Source organism: Dendrobates tinctorius, unplaced genomic scaffold (genome assembly GCF_039654945.1).
Source record: "Dendrobates tinctorius isolate UK_male_01 unplaced genomic scaffold, ASM3965494v1 ptg000051l, whole genome shotgun sequence".
Taxonomy (NCBI): Eukaryota; Metazoa; Chordata; class Amphibia; order Anura; family Dendrobatidae; genus Dendrobates; species Dendrobates tinctorius.
The window spans coordinates 7,080,282-7,098,153 of NW_027361719.1; the positions used below are offsets into that span (position 1 = coordinate 7,080,282).

General features: G+C 41.6%; 1 protein-coding gene across 1 annotated transcript; it reads left to right on the forward strand.

The window, feature by feature from the left end:
- Positions 1-2,961: 2,961 nt before the first annotated feature.
- On the forward strand, positions 2,962-17,285 carry LOC141091373 (chymotrypsin-like elastase family member 1). The gene is made up of 8 exons (XM_073576929.1): positions 2,962-3,001; positions 4,169-4,266; positions 9,940-10,040; positions 12,393-12,518; positions 14,528-14,664; positions 16,211-16,356; positions 16,517-16,740; positions 17,204-17,285. The coding sequence occupies exons 1-8, from the start codon at positions 2,962-2,964 to the stop codon at positions 17,283-17,285; spliced, it is 954 nt and encodes a 317-aa protein (XP_073433030.1).
- The last annotated feature ends 587 nt before the right edge of the window (positions 17,286-17,872 follow it).

Consider the following 17,872-nt stretch of genomic DNA (forward strand, 5'->3'; position numbering starts at 1 on the left):
AGGAAGGGCAATTTCTCCTGGTGATCATCTCCCATGAGGACCTTCAGTGGTTCAGTCTGCTGGTCTACGGGCCCCGAGGTCAAAGGGGACCCATCCACAGTCTTTATCAGAATTGAAGATACTCTTCTCTGTGATCGGATTCCATATTCCTTAGCAAAAGAAGTGTCCATGAAGTTACCGCTAGCCCCAGAGTCTATCAGGGCGGAACTGTTCACCCAACGGGAGTCAATCCAGATCTTGATAGGAAGGTAACAATGTGAATCTTTTTTTTTATTGCAAGGGTATGAAACTGCAGAAGATAGAATAACAGCATTAATGGGTAGCATCGTTTCGGATGTAACAGAGTTCATATCTGAAAAGTCATAATCAGGAACTGTTGCTGCAATTTTGGGTGGCCCTGATTCAGAAGTTATGGAGTATGATTCAGAGAAGTCGCGTTCTACCACAGCTGCGGTTGTCCTGCGAGAACGATTGGGGCAGTTGATAATAAAATGTCCTGACTTCCCACAGTAAAAACATAAATTCTCCTTGAAGCGAAATTCCTTCCGTTCGTCACTTACTTGACTTCATAGGGAAATTACCTGCATCGGCTCAGGTGCGGACTCCTGAGGACTTGGGTCTGGATTCTCCTTAGGAAGGAAAGGAAGAAGCGATTTATTGCTGCGGTTCATCTCAGACCACCTTTCTAGTTTTCGTTCAGAGATGCGAGTGTCTAGGCGAATACAGTGATTGATGAAATCACCTAGAGCAGTGGGAGCCTCTGCACGTGCAAGCTCGTCCTTGATAGAACTGGACAACCCCTTCTTAAATATTGAGTACTTTGCTGCACTATTCCAGGTGGTGTCCTGAGCCCACCTTCTAAAATCCATAGCATACTCAGTCACTGGGCGTTTACCTTGACGCAAATTCAGCAGGGCCGTCTCAGCTGTAAGGCCACGGTTCGGATCGTCAAACATCTGCCCCATGGTGGCGATAAACATATTGAAGTCGTTCAGACATGCATCCTGTGATTCTATCAGAGGGTTTGCCCAGGCAAGAGCCTTATTAGTCAGCAACATGATGATAGTCAATACTTTGGATCGGTCCGTAGGAAACTGTGTGTCATGTGCAGCAAAGTATAAACGACACTGGTTCAGAAACCCACAGTATTTGTCTCGGTCGCCACCAAACCTAAATGTCGGTAGTTTGGGGATGGCAGGAACAGAAGCCTGAGATTGTGCCTCCAGAGCCGCAACTCGGCCACGCAATTCCTGAAGGGTCTGACTGAGCACTTGCATATCATATTTAGTCTGCCCCTCTAGGCCTTCTATTCTGTTGTTCCATGTCTGCACTTCAGTGTGTAAAGTGGCAGTGATATTATTTAGCTTCTTAACACGCACTTCTAAAGTCTCTGACCCAGCGGCATCCATTTTTTATGGCTTGAGTATCCTGTCACGATACTAGTGGAGACAACTGGACACCAGTGGCTAGGTCAAAGAGACTGCAGACACAATGGGTTGCGCAAGAAATATTGTATTAGTGATCTGAATGCAATATAGCATATAAGTCCAGATAAATGTTCAGTCAATCTGATAAATGGTAATAGCAGAGTTGATACTCTGCGACACAGCATTCAAAGTCACTGAGCAATGCGAGCACAAGACACAGACTCTTGCAGAGTGGAGGAACACACTAGCTGGCTGGAGTTCTTACTTCACCGCAGGTGTAGTCAGGCAGAGGTTCCTGAAGTCAAGTGTTCAGCAATCACTCGGTCAGCAAGCAGGGATCCAGACGTGCAGGTCGACGGAGGACTCCACCGTTAAGAGAGGACCAACAGGGATAGTAAGTCCAGGCTTGGGACTGCAGAGGCACAAAGTCCAAAACATAATACACAAGCAATGAAACAGAACAGGTGCTGGCTTTATATACAGCTTTGGCAGGAAGCAAGATGGCCGACTTGTGAAACATCAAGATCCATGTTAACTAAGGGCAAGTCTAAGGGCAAGAAAAAACAGATTCTAGGACTAGATACTGACACTCCCTGTCCCCGATGGAATAATTCCTCTCCGCCGGTGTGAAGGTCTTGGAGAAGAAGAAGCATGGGTGCTTCCGACCTTGTGAGTCCTTCTGGAACATGACTGCTCCAGCACCGACGGAAGAGGCATCCACCTCCAGAATGAAGGGTTTATCCACATCGGGGCCGATGCAGAATGGGAGTGCTAGCAAAATGGAATTTAATAGAGGAGAAGGCCACCTCCACAAGTGGCATCACTACTTTAATGTTTCTTCAGTGATTTTCTCATATGAAAAAAATAAACTGTAAAGCTTCTCCTACCCATTACAATGTAAATCATGGACACCACAAAGACTATACACTGGTGCCCTATGTGTGCTGCCCATGATTTTCATGGACTTATAAACTTGTATGGGTAAGTTTTATTTGTGACTCATATCACAATGGTCATTTCTCCTTGATTTTTTTTCTGGACAAACGTTCCGCAAAAAAAATCAGACATGTGAACAACTCCATAAATTATAATGGGAAAGTGTCCTTTTCATGAAGAACACATTCATGAAATTTGGATGACTGAACAAAGCCCATAAGAGATTTTGGGCCTTATCTATTTCCTCGTTTTATGTTTTAGACAGGATACCTAAAATTACATGGAGTCAAAAAAAGTACATCCTAGAAAAACCTGAAAAAAAATATTAATTATTAACATTTTCATTAATGGAGAAATATGCTGGTTTAGTAAATCCATATGCTCTGGAAAAAGCGTTGCAATCTTCTCTATATTATTTCCATTTCTGATGCAAAACTTAAAAAAAAACATATTTATTTACATAAGTTTCTTGACCTTGAGAAAAATTGTATTTATATTTTCCACTACACCTGGAAGCGTTCCCACTATAAGCCAGCACTCCGATAATGGTATATAAGCCAAGGTAAGCACAGGAGATTTCTCAGGGAATTGTCTAACAATGCTCAGGCTTCTTGTTCTCGCTGCTCTTGTCATCTGCGGTAAGGTCTCCTATTATTTGCAATATATATTAATACCTGTTTTTAGACCAAAAATTTTATTGCTAATTTTTCCCAAATCTCTTAAAAAAGTAACCTAACAACAGGAAATGCAATGCTTATAAGTGAATATATAGTGCTATTATATTAATAGATGTTGATAAATAAGCATCAGAAAGATATTAAATGTGACCATGTACTTTAGATAAATATCAACTAAAGCAGGCAATTATTACTGTGGGCCATAAATGCAAGGAAATATAATGGCTTCTTCAGGAGATTGCTGTTTTCTCAAGGGGTGTTCTGCTCTTAGAATTTTTTGACAAAATTGTCTGATCATTACCAACTAGAGCATATGTGTATTATGGTTCGTCAATGAAATAATTGATCAAAATAGTGTCCCTGGTCAGACATCTCAGTCTGACAATGATTTGAGGTAGAATATGCATGGGAAACTGTAGTCATTCTGTTTTCAAAAAGAAGTGAAAATGATGCATTTACACTAATAATCATATTTAAAGGGAATCTGACACCTGATTCACGCTCCCTGTACAATGGGTGGAATGAATCATGCACTGCACTGTTTCAGGAACAATATACATTCAAAAGTTGGCTGAGGATCAGGCTTGGACTGGCCCACAGGAGTAAAGTAGAATCATACTGTGAGCCCCTGTGCAAGAGTGGGCCACCACCCTCTTATATAAGCAGTACTTGGCACAATATACTTGAATCACTATGTACAGACAAAGGCAAAATCTTATTAATTTAACAATCTATCCTATTGTTATATAGATTTGTGATTGAGGATAATGTCACATTTGCATGTAGTTGAAAAGTGGGGCCCTGGAGTTGGTTACTGGTGGGCCCTTGGCTCCCTCATCCGACACTACCGAGGACTATAGCGCTTAGGTGACTAGTCCAAGAAGCCCATTCTCTTTGTACTCTACATGCCCCCTCCCCATACATACATCCTACATAAAAATTATACTAACTATTAAGATTCTGAATCGTCCTTGCAAAGTTATATGCAGTCCTGTCCAATATTAACACCTTCCAAATAATTTAAGAAAAATAAAATTGCACCATTCAGACAAAACACCTTTGTCTTAATAAACATACTTTTTTTTCCTATTCCTGCGATTTCTAATATCTGTATTATTCTGTCTATAGGACAATGTCTTGATGAAGACATCCGTTATTTTGAAGATAATGAAAATGTACGTGTGGTAGGAGGCAGTAATGCAGCAAAGAATGCTTGGCCCTGGCAGGTTAGTCGTCACTTTTATGTACTGATAGATGGATACATTCTATACAGAAAATATAATGATTACTAATCTGGTTTCAGCACTATGACTTCATAGAGTACATTTGTATTTTGTAATATCAGTGTTCCACCTTATTGACATTCTTTTTTGACGATCACCTGATAATCTAATTGTTCTAGTTATTTATAGTTTATCAATCTCATTTGTAGTAAGTGAAATTCCTGCTGGGCTTGTGCTAATACGGAGCAGTCAATCAGAACAGGCTGGGCTAAAGAGTAAAATATAGGAAGGGGCAAAAAGTCTACAGTCCCCTTATGCTGTGAGGTCAAGTAACTTTTTCAAGGTGGTTTATGATCCATGTAGGTCTGGACACTTTTTATCTGCTCACTACATTTATTGTGTCCTGCTGTGTCAACTTAGTTTGATTGCTAATGACAAAAAAAACTAAGATCTTAGAACTAGCCCCCTATATATTGAGACATAGTCTGGAGATGGATTTATGCAGGGGTAGCATTTATGTACATTTAATCGAAGTACATTTATCAAAGTACTTGGCAGTTAAACATGGCAGACAGGGCACGATACAGGTAAGACAAATAAATAAATCTGTTCCCTGTACACTTGGATTACAACACATATTCACCATATGCATTTGTATAGTTTATATCCTGGCTGCTGCATTCACTCACATCCAGCGTTCTTGCATTAAATCTTTCAATCCATCCATATCGGTCCCTCTGTCCTTTCCTCTCCTATGTATAGCACTCATGCTCTTTTCACATTGCTAAACAGCACAGATCCATTCAGTCCCACCATCCAACACACGAGATGCTCTCACAAATCACTTAGCCATCTGATCACTCTTTCTATCCTCGTTCTCCTAGTCACAGGAGATATCGCTCCAAACCCCGGATCCCCATGTTATAGCAAGTCAAACCTCCCAACTGCTACACTCAGAAACCCCTCTAATCTTGCTAATATTCCCTGCATGCCTTCTGTCTCTTTCAATTGTGCCCTTTGGAATTCTCACTCAGTGTGTAATAAACTCTCCCTCATCCATGACTTCTTCCTTTCTAATTCTCTTAACCTTCTAGCTCTTACTGAAACCTGGATCCAACAGTTAGACAACAATGCTGCTGCTATCTAATATGGTGGACTACATTTCTCTCATACCCCAAGATCAGACAACTGAGCAGGTGGAGGCATTGGTCTGCTCCTATCACCCAAATGTACCTTTCAAGATATTCCTCAAGTACCCTCACTTTTCTTCCCTTCTTTTGAGGTCCATGCTGTCAGACTCTACATCCCCTTCTCCATGCAAGTGGTAGTGGTGTATCGTCCCCCCGGCCCCTCTCATCAGTTCCTGGATCACTTTGCAACCTGGCTTCCACATTTTCTCTCTTGTGACATCCCCACCCTCATCATGGGTGATTTCAACATCCCCATTACTTTTTCCCTCTCCCCATCGGCTTCTCACCTTTTAACTCTAACCTCCACTTTCAGCCTCTCGCAGCATACTAACTCCCTCACACATGAAGATGGAAACTCCCTCAACTTGGTCTTCTCCCGGCTTTGCTCACTGGATGATTTCACAAACTCCCCTCTCGCGCTTTCTGACCACAACCTGCTTTCATTCGCTCTCAAGAACTGCCACCCCGCTAAGGTCACCCCGACTTTCCACACTTATAGAAACATACAGGCCATTAACACCCAGAAACTTATGAAGAACTTGCAGTCTTCATTGGCCCTTATCTCCTCCCTCTCATGTCCTGATTCTGCACTGAAGCATTACAATGAAACACTGCAAAGTGCCCTGGATGAAATTGCACCTCCTATACATAGAACAATACAACACAAACAGCGACAACCATGGCACACGCTGCAAACACGTTTCCTGCAGCGGTGCTCCAGGTGCACCTAGCGTATGTGGAGAAAATCTAATCTACGCAAAAATTTCATCCATTATAAGTTTATGCTTAAAACATACAACACTGCCCTTCACCTCTCCAAACAAATCTATTTCAACACCCTCATCACCTCACTATCCAATAATCCTAAATGTCTCTTTGACACTTTTCATTCCCTACTCAACCCAAAAGTGCAGGTCCTAACCACAGATCTCCACGCTGATGATCTAGCAAATAATTTCAAAGAAAAAATTGACCATATCCGACAGGAAATTATCTCTCAATCCCCTCATACCATGCATTGTCCTCCCTCCCCCACTGCATCTAGCTCACTCTCTGATTTTGTACCAATCACAGAAGAAGTATTCAGGCTCCTTGCATCTTCTCGCCCTACCACTTGCACCAGTGACCCCATTCCATCACATCTCCTCCAGTCCCTTTCCCCTGCTGTCACCTCTCACCTAACAAAAATATTCAAACTCTCTCTCTTCCAGTATCTTTCCCTCCTCATTTAAGCATGACATCATTCATCCATGACTTAAAAAACATCCCTCGACCAAAACTGTGCCGCTAACTATAGACCTGTCTCAAATCTTCCCTTCATCTCTAAACTGCTGGAACGCCTGGTCCACGCCCGTCATCCGCTATCTCTCAGATAACTCTCTTCTCAACCCTCTTCAATCTGGTCTCCGCTCTTTATACTCTACTGAAACTGCCCTCACTAAAGTCTCTAATGATCTACTAACTGCAAAATCTAATGGTCACTACTCCTTGCTAATTCTCTTGGATCTCTCCGCAGCATTCGATACTGTGGATCATCAGCTCCTCCTCACTATGCTAAACTCCATCGGTCTCAAGGACACCGTTTACTCCTGGTTCTCCTCCTATCTCTCTGACCGTTCCTTTATTGTATCTATTGCTGGCTCCTCCTCCTCTCATCTTCCCCTTACTCTTGGGGTTCCTCAAGGATCAGTTCTAGGCCCCCTTCTGTTCTCTTTGTATACCGCCCCTATTGGACAAACAATCAGTAGATTTGGTTTCCAGTACCATCTCTATGCTGATGACATCCAATTATGCACTTCTCCTGATATCACGCCTGCCTTTTTAGAAAACACCAGTGATTGTCTTACCACTGTCTCTAACATCATGTCCTCCCTCTATCTGAAACTGAACCTGTCAAAAACTGAACTCCTCGTTTTTCCTTCCTCTACTAACCTACCTTTGCCCGACATTGCCATCTCCTTGTGTGGTCCCACCATTACTCCCCAGCAACATGCCTGCTGAATTGGGGTCATACTTGATTCCGAGCTTTCATTCACCCCCCACATCTGATCACTGGCTCGCTCTTGTTATCTGAACCTCAAAAACATTTCTAGAATTCGACCTTTTCTTACTTTGGACTCATTTGACTCTGGACTATTGTAACTCTCTACTAATCGGCCTCTCTCTTACCAAAATCTCTCCTCTCCAATCTGTCCTGAAAGCTGCAACCAGGATCATATTCCTCACCCATCGTTATACCGATGTCTCTACCCATTGCCCGTCATAACATTGGTTACCCATCCACTCCAGAATCCAGTACAAACTTATTACCCTCACCCACAAAGCACTCCATGGCTCAGCACCACCCTACATTTCCTCCCTCATTTCAGCCTACCACCCTACCCGTGCCCGTTCTGCTAATGATCTGAGGTTAGCATCCTCAATAATCAGAACCTCCCACTCCCATCTCCAAGACTTTTCACGTGCTGCGCCAATTCTTTGGAATGCACTACCTCGGTCAATACGATTAATCCTCTATCCCCACAGTTTTAAGCATGCCCTAAAAACGCATTTGTTCAGACTGGCCTACCACCTCAACGCATTAACCTAACTATCCCTGCGTGGCCCATTCAAATTTTTTTTTACCATAGTCAGGTTCCTTGCATTATGTTCTCACATGCTTTATGCATTTAATAGCCCTCTGTGTCTGTACTGTTATATACTTAGACTGTTAACTGGTTCATGCAGCATTACAGGAACACCCGATTCGTACACTATGGCTGATCCGAACAATGAAAGCAATTGTTACCATCTACCTTTTGTGTCTCCCCTTTTTCCTCATAGATTGTAAGCTTGCGAGCAGGGTCCTCATTCCTCTTGGTATTTGTTTTGATCTGTGTTTATTATGCTGTAATGTCTATTGTCTGTTCAAGTCCCCTCTATAATGTAAAGTGCTGCAGAATATGTTGGCGCTATAGAAATAAAATGATTATTATTATTATTACTGCCACATGGTCTTCAGTCATTAATGAAAACTGTGTTCCAATGGAGCAAAAAAGTAAAAAGTAGTTAAAGGGAAACTGTTACCATGTTTTTGCTACTTCAAAAGCAGCATCATGTGGGAAAAGAGACCCCGATTCTAGCGATGTATCACTTAGTTTACTGGGTGCAGCAGTTGGGATACAATCAGAGTTTTTTCTGCTGTAGATGTAGCATGAAATAGAGGTCAGAAAGCAATCCTCTCCCCCACCATAGCGCTCTATGTACATTGTATATTGACTGTGAGCTGCTTATCAGTGCTTGGGGCATGGTTGGACAAGGATGCATGTGAGCTGCTAGTCCAGCAGTGATAAAAAAAACAATCTCCTGTTGATAAAGCAATTATTGTATTGAAGCGACAATACACAGCCTAATAAGAGACACATCCCTAAAATCAGTGTTTCAGCCCCTACCTCATGCTGCCCTCACATTACATAGCAAAAGCCTGCTGACAAAGTCCCTTCAAATGAGTGAGAAAATAAAAGGCAGGTAGATATTAAGTAAGAATATATCTGGCAAATGGCGATTATTAAGGTCTCTTGAGAAAAAGGCAGTAGAACAGGATGAGGAAAAAGAATAACTTATGATCTCACCAAACTAGCTAAAACTCATTTGCAACAAGGCTAATTGATAACACTGAGCTGCCAGAGCCCAAGGCAAGTTTGCCATAGACACAAAGGCTGAAAATCTCTGCTATAAGTAAATTTGTGACTTCAACTTCTCGATAAAAAAAAATGTATATTTACTTTTATAAAATGCCTCAATTATACATTTTCTATTATGGGATAACTTTAAGAAGAATCATTCACAGGTTGTAAAAAGTAAACAAATTTTATACTGCATGTCAAATTTAATTTAATAATCTAACCAATTTTTAATGTACTTCAATTCCAAATTCCCTACACTTCCCTCTCTGCTCGAACTTTTTGTCTATGTTTTTTGCTTATTACTTCCGATGATGACTTGTTTGAGTCTTCATCATCAGGGCCCTGTGGCTGCTGTCACTTTCACTAATTCATTTCTTACATGAAATGAATTATCATTGGGTTGCTGGGCTGCTGTCACTCACCCTGCTTCTATCTCCATGCCCTGGAAATTCTGGCTAATGGTGACATTTAGGGTCAACGCAGCTGTAACCCAACTTTTCACAGCACACAACACAAAGGTTGGCACAGACAAGGGAAGAATTGTACTGCTAATTTATGATCTCAAGCAAAGAAGTAAACAACAAATTGCTCAGAATTGATACACTTATTGGTCATAACTTTAACAAAATTTTTCACTAAAACATCATAATTGGTAATAAAAGTATATTAGCCATTTTGATAGTGATTACATTGGCAATCTAAGAAGTAAAAGTCTATTGAAATGACATGGACCATTGCATTTCCAATGTTTAAAAAGAGAGAGAGAGGTTTGTCATTATTGATGCTGTAATGTATAATATTTTGTTACTGGCTTCCTCCAGGTATCTCTCCAGTATCAGTCTGGCAGCAGCTGGTACCACACCTGCGGAGCCTCCCTCATCCGTGCCAACCGTGTGTTGACCGCAGCTCATTGTGTGGACAGGTAATCATCACTTTTGCAATACTGTCTTAATATTTTATCAGATAAATCGATGGATGGATAAGTGAGTAACTTTAAGGGTCCCGTCACACCAAACAATGCACCAGCGATCCCGACAACGATACGACCTGGTGCATCGCTACATGATTGCTGGTGAGCTGTCAAACAGGCAGACACACCAGCGATCAGGACCAGCAAGGACCCTGGTATCCAAGGTAAATATCGGGTAACTAAGCGCGTGCGCCGCATAGTTACCCGCTGTGTACCTTGGATACCAGCGTGCTCGCGCTGAGAGCTGGTATCCAAGGTAAATATCGGGTAACTAAGTGTGCGTGGCACTTAGTTACCTGCTGTTTACCTTGGATACCAGCTTCCAGCGCTAGCACGCTGGTATCCAAGGTACACAGTGGGTAACTAAGCGCTGCGCGTGCTTAGTTACCCGATATTTATCTTGGATACCAGCTCCCAGCGTCTGCTTACAGCGCTGGAAGCTTGCTGATCGATGGTCTCCCGCTGCCACAAGCAGCGATGCATGCTGGCCAGCGAGAGACCAACGATCAAAAAATGGCCCAGGATTATCCTGCACAATCAGCGATACCCGGCGAGGGGGCTGGTCGCTGATACGTGTCACACACAGTGAGATCGCTGGCGAGATCGCTGATGCGTCACAAAAACAGCGATCTCGCTATGTGTGACTGGCCCCCTAAGTTCAGTGTTATCAGTAAAACTAAACGGTGGTCCAGGTAATGGGGCCATGATAGAGATGGCAGATATAACTAGTATTAAAAGGGATTTCTGTTTTTGGAAAAAGAACTCCGTCCGCTGAGTTCATTTAAAAAAAAAAAAAAAACTTTTCCTACTCTCCCTGGGTCTAGCGCTGAATCTCCTCCATTGTTCCTGATGCACGTATGGTGTTGTCTGCAGCGCTGACTTCACGTTGACAGAACTGCAGCCAATCAGTGAGTCTGTGGCTCTGCCTAAGTTAACACAAGCTGCACAGACACGTTCAAATCACTGATTGGCTGCATCGCTGCGATATGATGTCAGCGCTGCAGACAGTAATGGACATTGGTCACAACGGTAGACTCGGTGCTGGACCCGAGAGGGAGAATAAAGAACAGTTAATTTTTTTTAATCAAATTGTAGCCGGGGGGCAGGGTTTTGATTTTTTTTCCGAAACCTGAAAACTCCTTTAATTAAGTATAATTCTTAAAGCAAGGCCACACATCACATCTGTAACATTTTGTCCCAATTTTCAGAAAATCACATAAAAATCACAACCCAGTCACTATGTATGGGCTCGCTGTATGTCACCCATCAATGAGTGCGATTGATGGCAGCCATGCACAAGCTAATATGTGACACCTGGGTAAGGCCTTTCACACATCCGGCGTTGGAAATCCGGCGTGGTGGGGCGAAAAGATGGAGAGCCGGATGCGGCTGGGAACGCAGGGCATGCGGCGCAACTTACGGCGCCGGATTAGCTGTAAAGAAGTCGGGGAAGAAAAGCGAGGCCGGTGAGGAGAGCGGGGAAGAAAAGCGAGGCCGGTAATGAGAGCGGGGAAGAAAAGCGAGGCCGGTGAGGAGAGCGGGGAAGAAAAGCGAGGCCGGTGAGGAGAGCGGGGAAGAAAAGCAAGGCCGGTGAGGAGAGAGAGAAAGAGGAGAGAGAGAGGAGAGAGAGAGGAAGGAGAGAGAGAGAGCGCTCCGGGCATGCGCACAGGGTCAAATGGTGCATGCGGCGGCCGGATCAGGTGTAAGCCTGATCCGGTGGCCAGAATGTGCCATAGAGTAACATTGTCCTGCAGAGCCGGGAGGGCCGCATCCGGCCATGTCCGGCTTTTTGCGCCGGACAAAAAAACGCTGCAGCATGCGTCCTGTCCGGTCACCGGACGGGAGGATTCTGCCGGGTCCGGTAAAAACCGGAACAAGCGGAAGCACATGCGGCGCAATCCGGCGCATGTGCTTCTCAATGACAAAAAACGCATCCGGCGTTAAAAAAAAACGGATCCTTTTTTTTTACACACATGCCGGATTGTGCCTGACGGCACAAACCGGATGTGTGAAAGAGGCCTAATTCTGCACATTTCTCCTGCCAGCACAGGACTGACCTTTTTATACTGAAATGTTTGTTAAAAGCAAAAGCCAACATTACTTTCTGCACCTCTATGTTGATTTGTGCCATATTGTAATTTGATATTTAATAGGAGAGACTAGATGTCAGCGACTCTGCTATAAGCGATACGTTATTGCTGAAAATAAGTGATTTTCCAAGGCTTCTTGTTGCTTGAACAAAATGACTGAATGTACATCCACGAAGTATAGAGTAACCTTCTTCCATCTTGTCTTTCCTAACAGTTCTTATAACTTCCGTGTGGTTCTTGGAGACCACAGTCTTAGTGCTAACGATGGCACTGAACAGACCATTTCCGTCTCTTCCATCAGGAGACACGCTAGCTGGAACACCAACAACGTTGCTGCTGGGTAAAATATTCTTGAGATTGAAAAGAGTTCATATTAACATACAACAACCCCCCCCCCCTCAAGAAAAAAATAAAAAAGTAATGAAGGCCGTATTCCATGAATTATGAAGCCTTAAACGAAAAATACATAAATAATTCACAATGACATAAAATCATTCAATCAAATGACAGCCATGAGCTGCACTTTTGTTAAGCACATTAAAGTGTAGCCGTCATTATCACTTTTACTTCATAAATCAATAATTCACATGAAAATAAGCAACTGTGTAATATACGTTATCTGAGAAATCTGCTTCTTTCTCTGCCAAAATTATCAAAATTCTCAATTCTGAGGTAAAATCTATATTCGGCGAATACAGACTGTCCCATTACTGAGAGAGTAGATGGCGGGTGCTACCAATACAATTCTATGTAGATGGAGGAGGGAGGAGCTTGGGGCAGAGCTCCTCCCTTCTCTCACTCCTATTTATGTAGGAATCAGTAGCAGCTGCCATCTCCTATCTCAGTAATAGTAAAGTCTGTCTTCACTGAATACAGACTTTATCTCAGAATTCAGAGTTTTGATAATCACTAGTGATGAGCGAGTATACTCGTTGCTCGGATTTTCCTGAGCATGCTCAGGTGTCCTCTAAGTATTTTGGCGTGCTCGAAGATTTAGTTTGTGTTGACGCAGCTGCATGATTTGCGGCTGCTAGACAGCCTGAATATATAACAAACAAGCAATCCTCACATATATTCAGGCTGGCTAGCAGCCACAAATCATGCAGCTGCGTCGACACAAACTAAATCTCCGAGCACACCAAAATACTCGGCGACCACCCGAGCAACGAGTATACTCGCTCATCACTAATAATCACTGATCAATTTTGGCTGAAAAAGAAGCAGATTTCTCTGATAAGAGATACTGCATAGTTGCCTATTTTCATGCGAGCTATTGATGTATGAAATACAAATTAAAACAATTTACCCTTTAATAATTTATTATTATTATTGCCGCTATTAATATGGTAAGTAATATAGTTACTATTATGAATATAAAAGTGAAAAAGCAAGAGCAGCACTGGCAATCATAGGTCGGGTGCAAGTCCTCCTAGGTAACCACCAAACCTGAAGTAGATATTCAGAGATTGGAGGCAGCACACCATTCAGAGTGAAAAAAAGCTGTCTGTTTAATGGCCCAACATGGCAACTTTCGGTTCATTAGTGAGAACTTTTCTCAAGCCTTTCTCACTCTGAATGGTGTGTTGCCTCCAATCTCCGAATATCTATTATTATCATTAGATCAGCCAGCCACCGCTACAGACCACACATGTGCCAATAATTTCTTACAATAATTTATTATTTTTATTAATATAACTATTATTATTATTATTACTGCTACTAATATGGTAAGTATTATAGTTACTATTATTATTAGTAATAGGTTGTACAGCCACCAATACAGACCACACACGAACCAATAATTTCTTATAATAATTTATTATTTTTATTACTATTACTGCTACTAATATGGTCAGTAATATAGATACTATTATTACTATTATTATTATTATTATTAATAGAGAACCTACAGAAGAATGAGTTCAACATAGCCCAGCTAATATAAATCTGATATTAAGCACGAAGACAAAGGGTTTTCTTTCTGTGCAAACTGTATTTTTATTTATATATTTCAATACATACATGTAAACTAAAAAGATAGACATACAAATAAGAGTATATGTAAGGTGGTAAAACCAAGGTACAGACCATCCAAAGCTACTTAGTCACATTGAGAGAATCTCCATTAGAAGGAGAACGCGTTTCGCTACAAGGGCTTCCTCGGGGGGCCAATTTGCCAATAATTTCTTAATTTCACATCGTATCTGTACCAGTGAAATTCATCTTTCTGCTGTCACATGAGTCTTTACCTCTAGTGATGTGACTCCGATCAAGACTTTTTATTTCATTTCTATGATACAATCTCTCCATGATATGCAGAAATACATGTGTATCTATCACCTCCTACAGGTATGACATTGCTATCCTGTGGCTGGCCTCCAGCGCTACCCTGAACAGTTACGTGAAAGCGGCTACACTGCCAGCGAGTGGCGATACCCTGGCCCACAACTACAACTGCGTTGTTACCGGATGGGGAAGAACCAGCAGTAAGTCCTTTGTGCACAATGTTTTCTATTCAAGGAGATTATTCTACTTTAGCAAAACTCATTTTTGCCACCACAGCTGGACAATACAGAGTCAGATGTCATTTTCCTCACATCCACATCTTGTCTTCACTGACATTTTGATATGATGCAGTTTGCACTTTTAACTCAGTTCCCATTACCTCTGGATAACAATTTTGGCTGCTCAACAGACTGACAATTTCCCAAACCATAATTTTGTGATCAAGACTTGATCAATTGTCGACTTAAAATCCAAACATAATAAGAGCTTTGTGTGATGTTGATGTTCTAAAATTACCCTTAATTTTTTTTCTTATGAGGATGTTCATGACATGCATTTATGATTTTTTTTTATATCAACAGATTGGAATTGAGTAGTTTTTTTTTTTTTTGCAATATACAGTCAATTTGTTTTTTTATATAATGTGCTTCATCAAATGAATTTATAAAGAAGTTAAAATAGATACCTAGGGAATTAAGCATTCTCCTGAGGATGTTTGGGCTAAGTGGTGGGCACTTGCACATGAGCTCTCTACCTGATCACATCTCACCAGTGCTACTATTTTCTATAGTGTGTATATGGGACAAAAATGTAGACCTTCCGCATTGCCGATAGATAATATGCAGATTTTAGTAGTTAAGGCGTTTCGAAGTTTTCATACTTTTTCCTCAGCACATAGCCACTCATGTGGTTTTGTGGTTGTGTCCTGAGAAATAAGTATGAAAGCTTTGAAACTCATTGACTAATAAAACCGCAAACCTACCTATGTGTATCCTGGATCTGCATATTATATAGCAGCAGCGCAGAATGTCCACTATGGGGGTGTTTTATACTGTATGAAGGACTATGGGTGCAGCATAATATATGAAGGATTATGGGTTCCATTATAATATATGGATCATAATTATAATATTGGAGGGCTTTGTGGGGTCATTAAAATACTTGGAGGACTTTGTGGGGGCCATACTTAGAGGGTATGCAAGCAATTATACAGTGTGAAGGTTTGTGTTGGGTCAATCATACTGTGTGGAGGGCTGTGGTGTCCATTATATCATTTAGGGGGCTAGTGGGGGACATTATACAGTGTGGTGAAGTGTGGGTCCATGAAACTGTAAGTAAGCCTATTTTACTACGTGAAGGACTGTGTGAGAGTCACAGTTGAGGGATCGTACTGTGTTGAGGTCACCATACTTTGGCAGGGGAGTTGAAGTGGTTTATATTAGGTCATCATACTGTGCGTGTGGAGGGTACTGTGGGGGATTTCACTGTGGGGGTATCATACAGTGTTTGTGTGGCACTTTTGTTGGCATCATACCTTATAGGTGCAATGAAAGGGGAATTTAGGGCTTCAGGAGTTGAAAAAATTTTTTGTAAAGGCTGTAAAGTTGTGTGATATCCTCTTCTGTGATGCCGCCGAATGTTATTTTTTTTTTGGGGGGGTAGGGGGCAAATTAGAGCATCTGTCCCTGCCTTAATGTAACATACAGTTAATAACAATTACTGCAAGGGACTATTATTTTTACACAGCCGGTGGATCTCTTGCCACTATTCTCCAGCAAGCCACTCTTCCCGTCGTTGCCCACGCCACCTGCTCTCTCAGCTCCTGGTGGGGCAGCACTGTCAAGACAACCATGATCTGCGCTGGTGGAGACGGAGTCAAGTCTTCCTGCAATGTAAGTTGTATTTGCATACAATTCTTTTTTTATGTGGAACTTTCCATAATGTTCATGTTTAGCCTACATTTTAAATAATGATACTACAGTATAAAACTATGCAAAAAATAATTTAGTAAAATATCCAATGAGGATTATGCTTCTTTTCACTGCACATTAGGGTGATTCTGGAGGACCTCTCAACTGCTCTGTCGGTGGTGTGTATCAGGTCCATGGTATTGTCAGCTTTGGATCTTCTCTTGGATGCAACTACTTCCAGAAACCATCCGTGTTTACCAAAGTCTCCTCTTACATCTCCTGGATCAACAGCGTAAGTGACAGATATGAACACTTAGATTATACCCCCCTCCTGAAAAAGGGTCTCAAGTATAATACTGATGGCAGGTGACAATAGGTGCAACGAAACTGGGTGCAGTGGGTCCTTCAATTATGCACTCAATTAGCGGCAGTACTACTTCATGGATGCCCAGCATCACGTCAGGCAGATGTATAAAGCAATTAACACAAATGTTATCACTTTTTGATTGCTCATAAAAAAGCTGTAATATGTGATTTTAGATGTTAATGATTAACTGTCATTTTATTATTTTTTTTATAAGAGAAAGAAGCAGATTTATCTGATAAGATATATTACAAAGTTGCTCATTTTCATGTGTACTACTGAATTACAAAATTATTAAAATAATAGTTACTTTTGAAGCTATAAGTTTATTTGGGCAGAAGGTTAACTGATCAAAATAATTTTAATTTACATTTCCAAGCTATTAAGTAACACTTTCACTGCCTCTTCTAAGCATTTCATATACAAATAGAAGTTTTACACTTTTTTATGTGTTTTCTTTTGCAGAACGTCTAAATGGATCATTCTTTTCTCCATCGTGGGAAACCTGATGACAGCTATGATGCATGACCTACCTGTGTTGTATTAACTAACAACAACTTGCTAATAAATAAATTACCTTCAGTATATTTTCGGCTCTTCTCTTCCAGATAGAATGCATGGGTTGCACATTGTACATCCAATTCAATATTTAATAATGGCAGATCATTAATATTCCCAGGGTGGTGGCAAGTAGTCTACTGATTCCAGGCTCTGCCATCCAGTGATTTGTTACTCTCAGACCCGGGTCACATGTGGCATATCACCTCAGTCCATTGACTTGTTGCCTATTATTCAGAGATGTATGGTATTCTCCTAATCCATAGTATATACCGTAACAGTTTATTGCGTCCCTCTTACCCCTCTGTTCCCCTCACAGCAATTGGTTGAAGTAGGAAGGCGCTTGTACAATTACAACATGCCAACAATAGGTCAATAGTGTGATGCCAAGATTTGGAAATCCATATTTGCCAAACTAGTATTCTTCCATAGCCATGTGCTTTATATTTTCTCTCCTATGTACATTTACCATAAATGCACGACTAGAACACATTGTATATCTTATTCAATGGTGGACACAAATCCACCAATGTTGGTGGCAAGGAAGGTGTATGCCTCCTCGTCTAAATACTGTGA

Excerpts from the sequence above, each read along its gene's own strand:
- LOC141091373 (XM_073576929.1), top strand. The coding sequence starts at position 2,962 with ATGCTCAGGCTTCTTGTTCTCGCTGCTCTTGTCATCTGCG. Across the intron at positions 14,665-16,210 it reads CGGATGGGGAAGAACCAGCA|CCGGTGGATCTCTTGCCACT; the intron begins GTAAGTCCTTTG and ends ATTTTTACACAG. Across the intron at positions 16,741-17,203 it reads AAGTATAATACTGATGGCAG|AACGTCTAAATGGATCATTC; the intron begins GTGACAATAGGT and ends TTTCTTTTGCAG.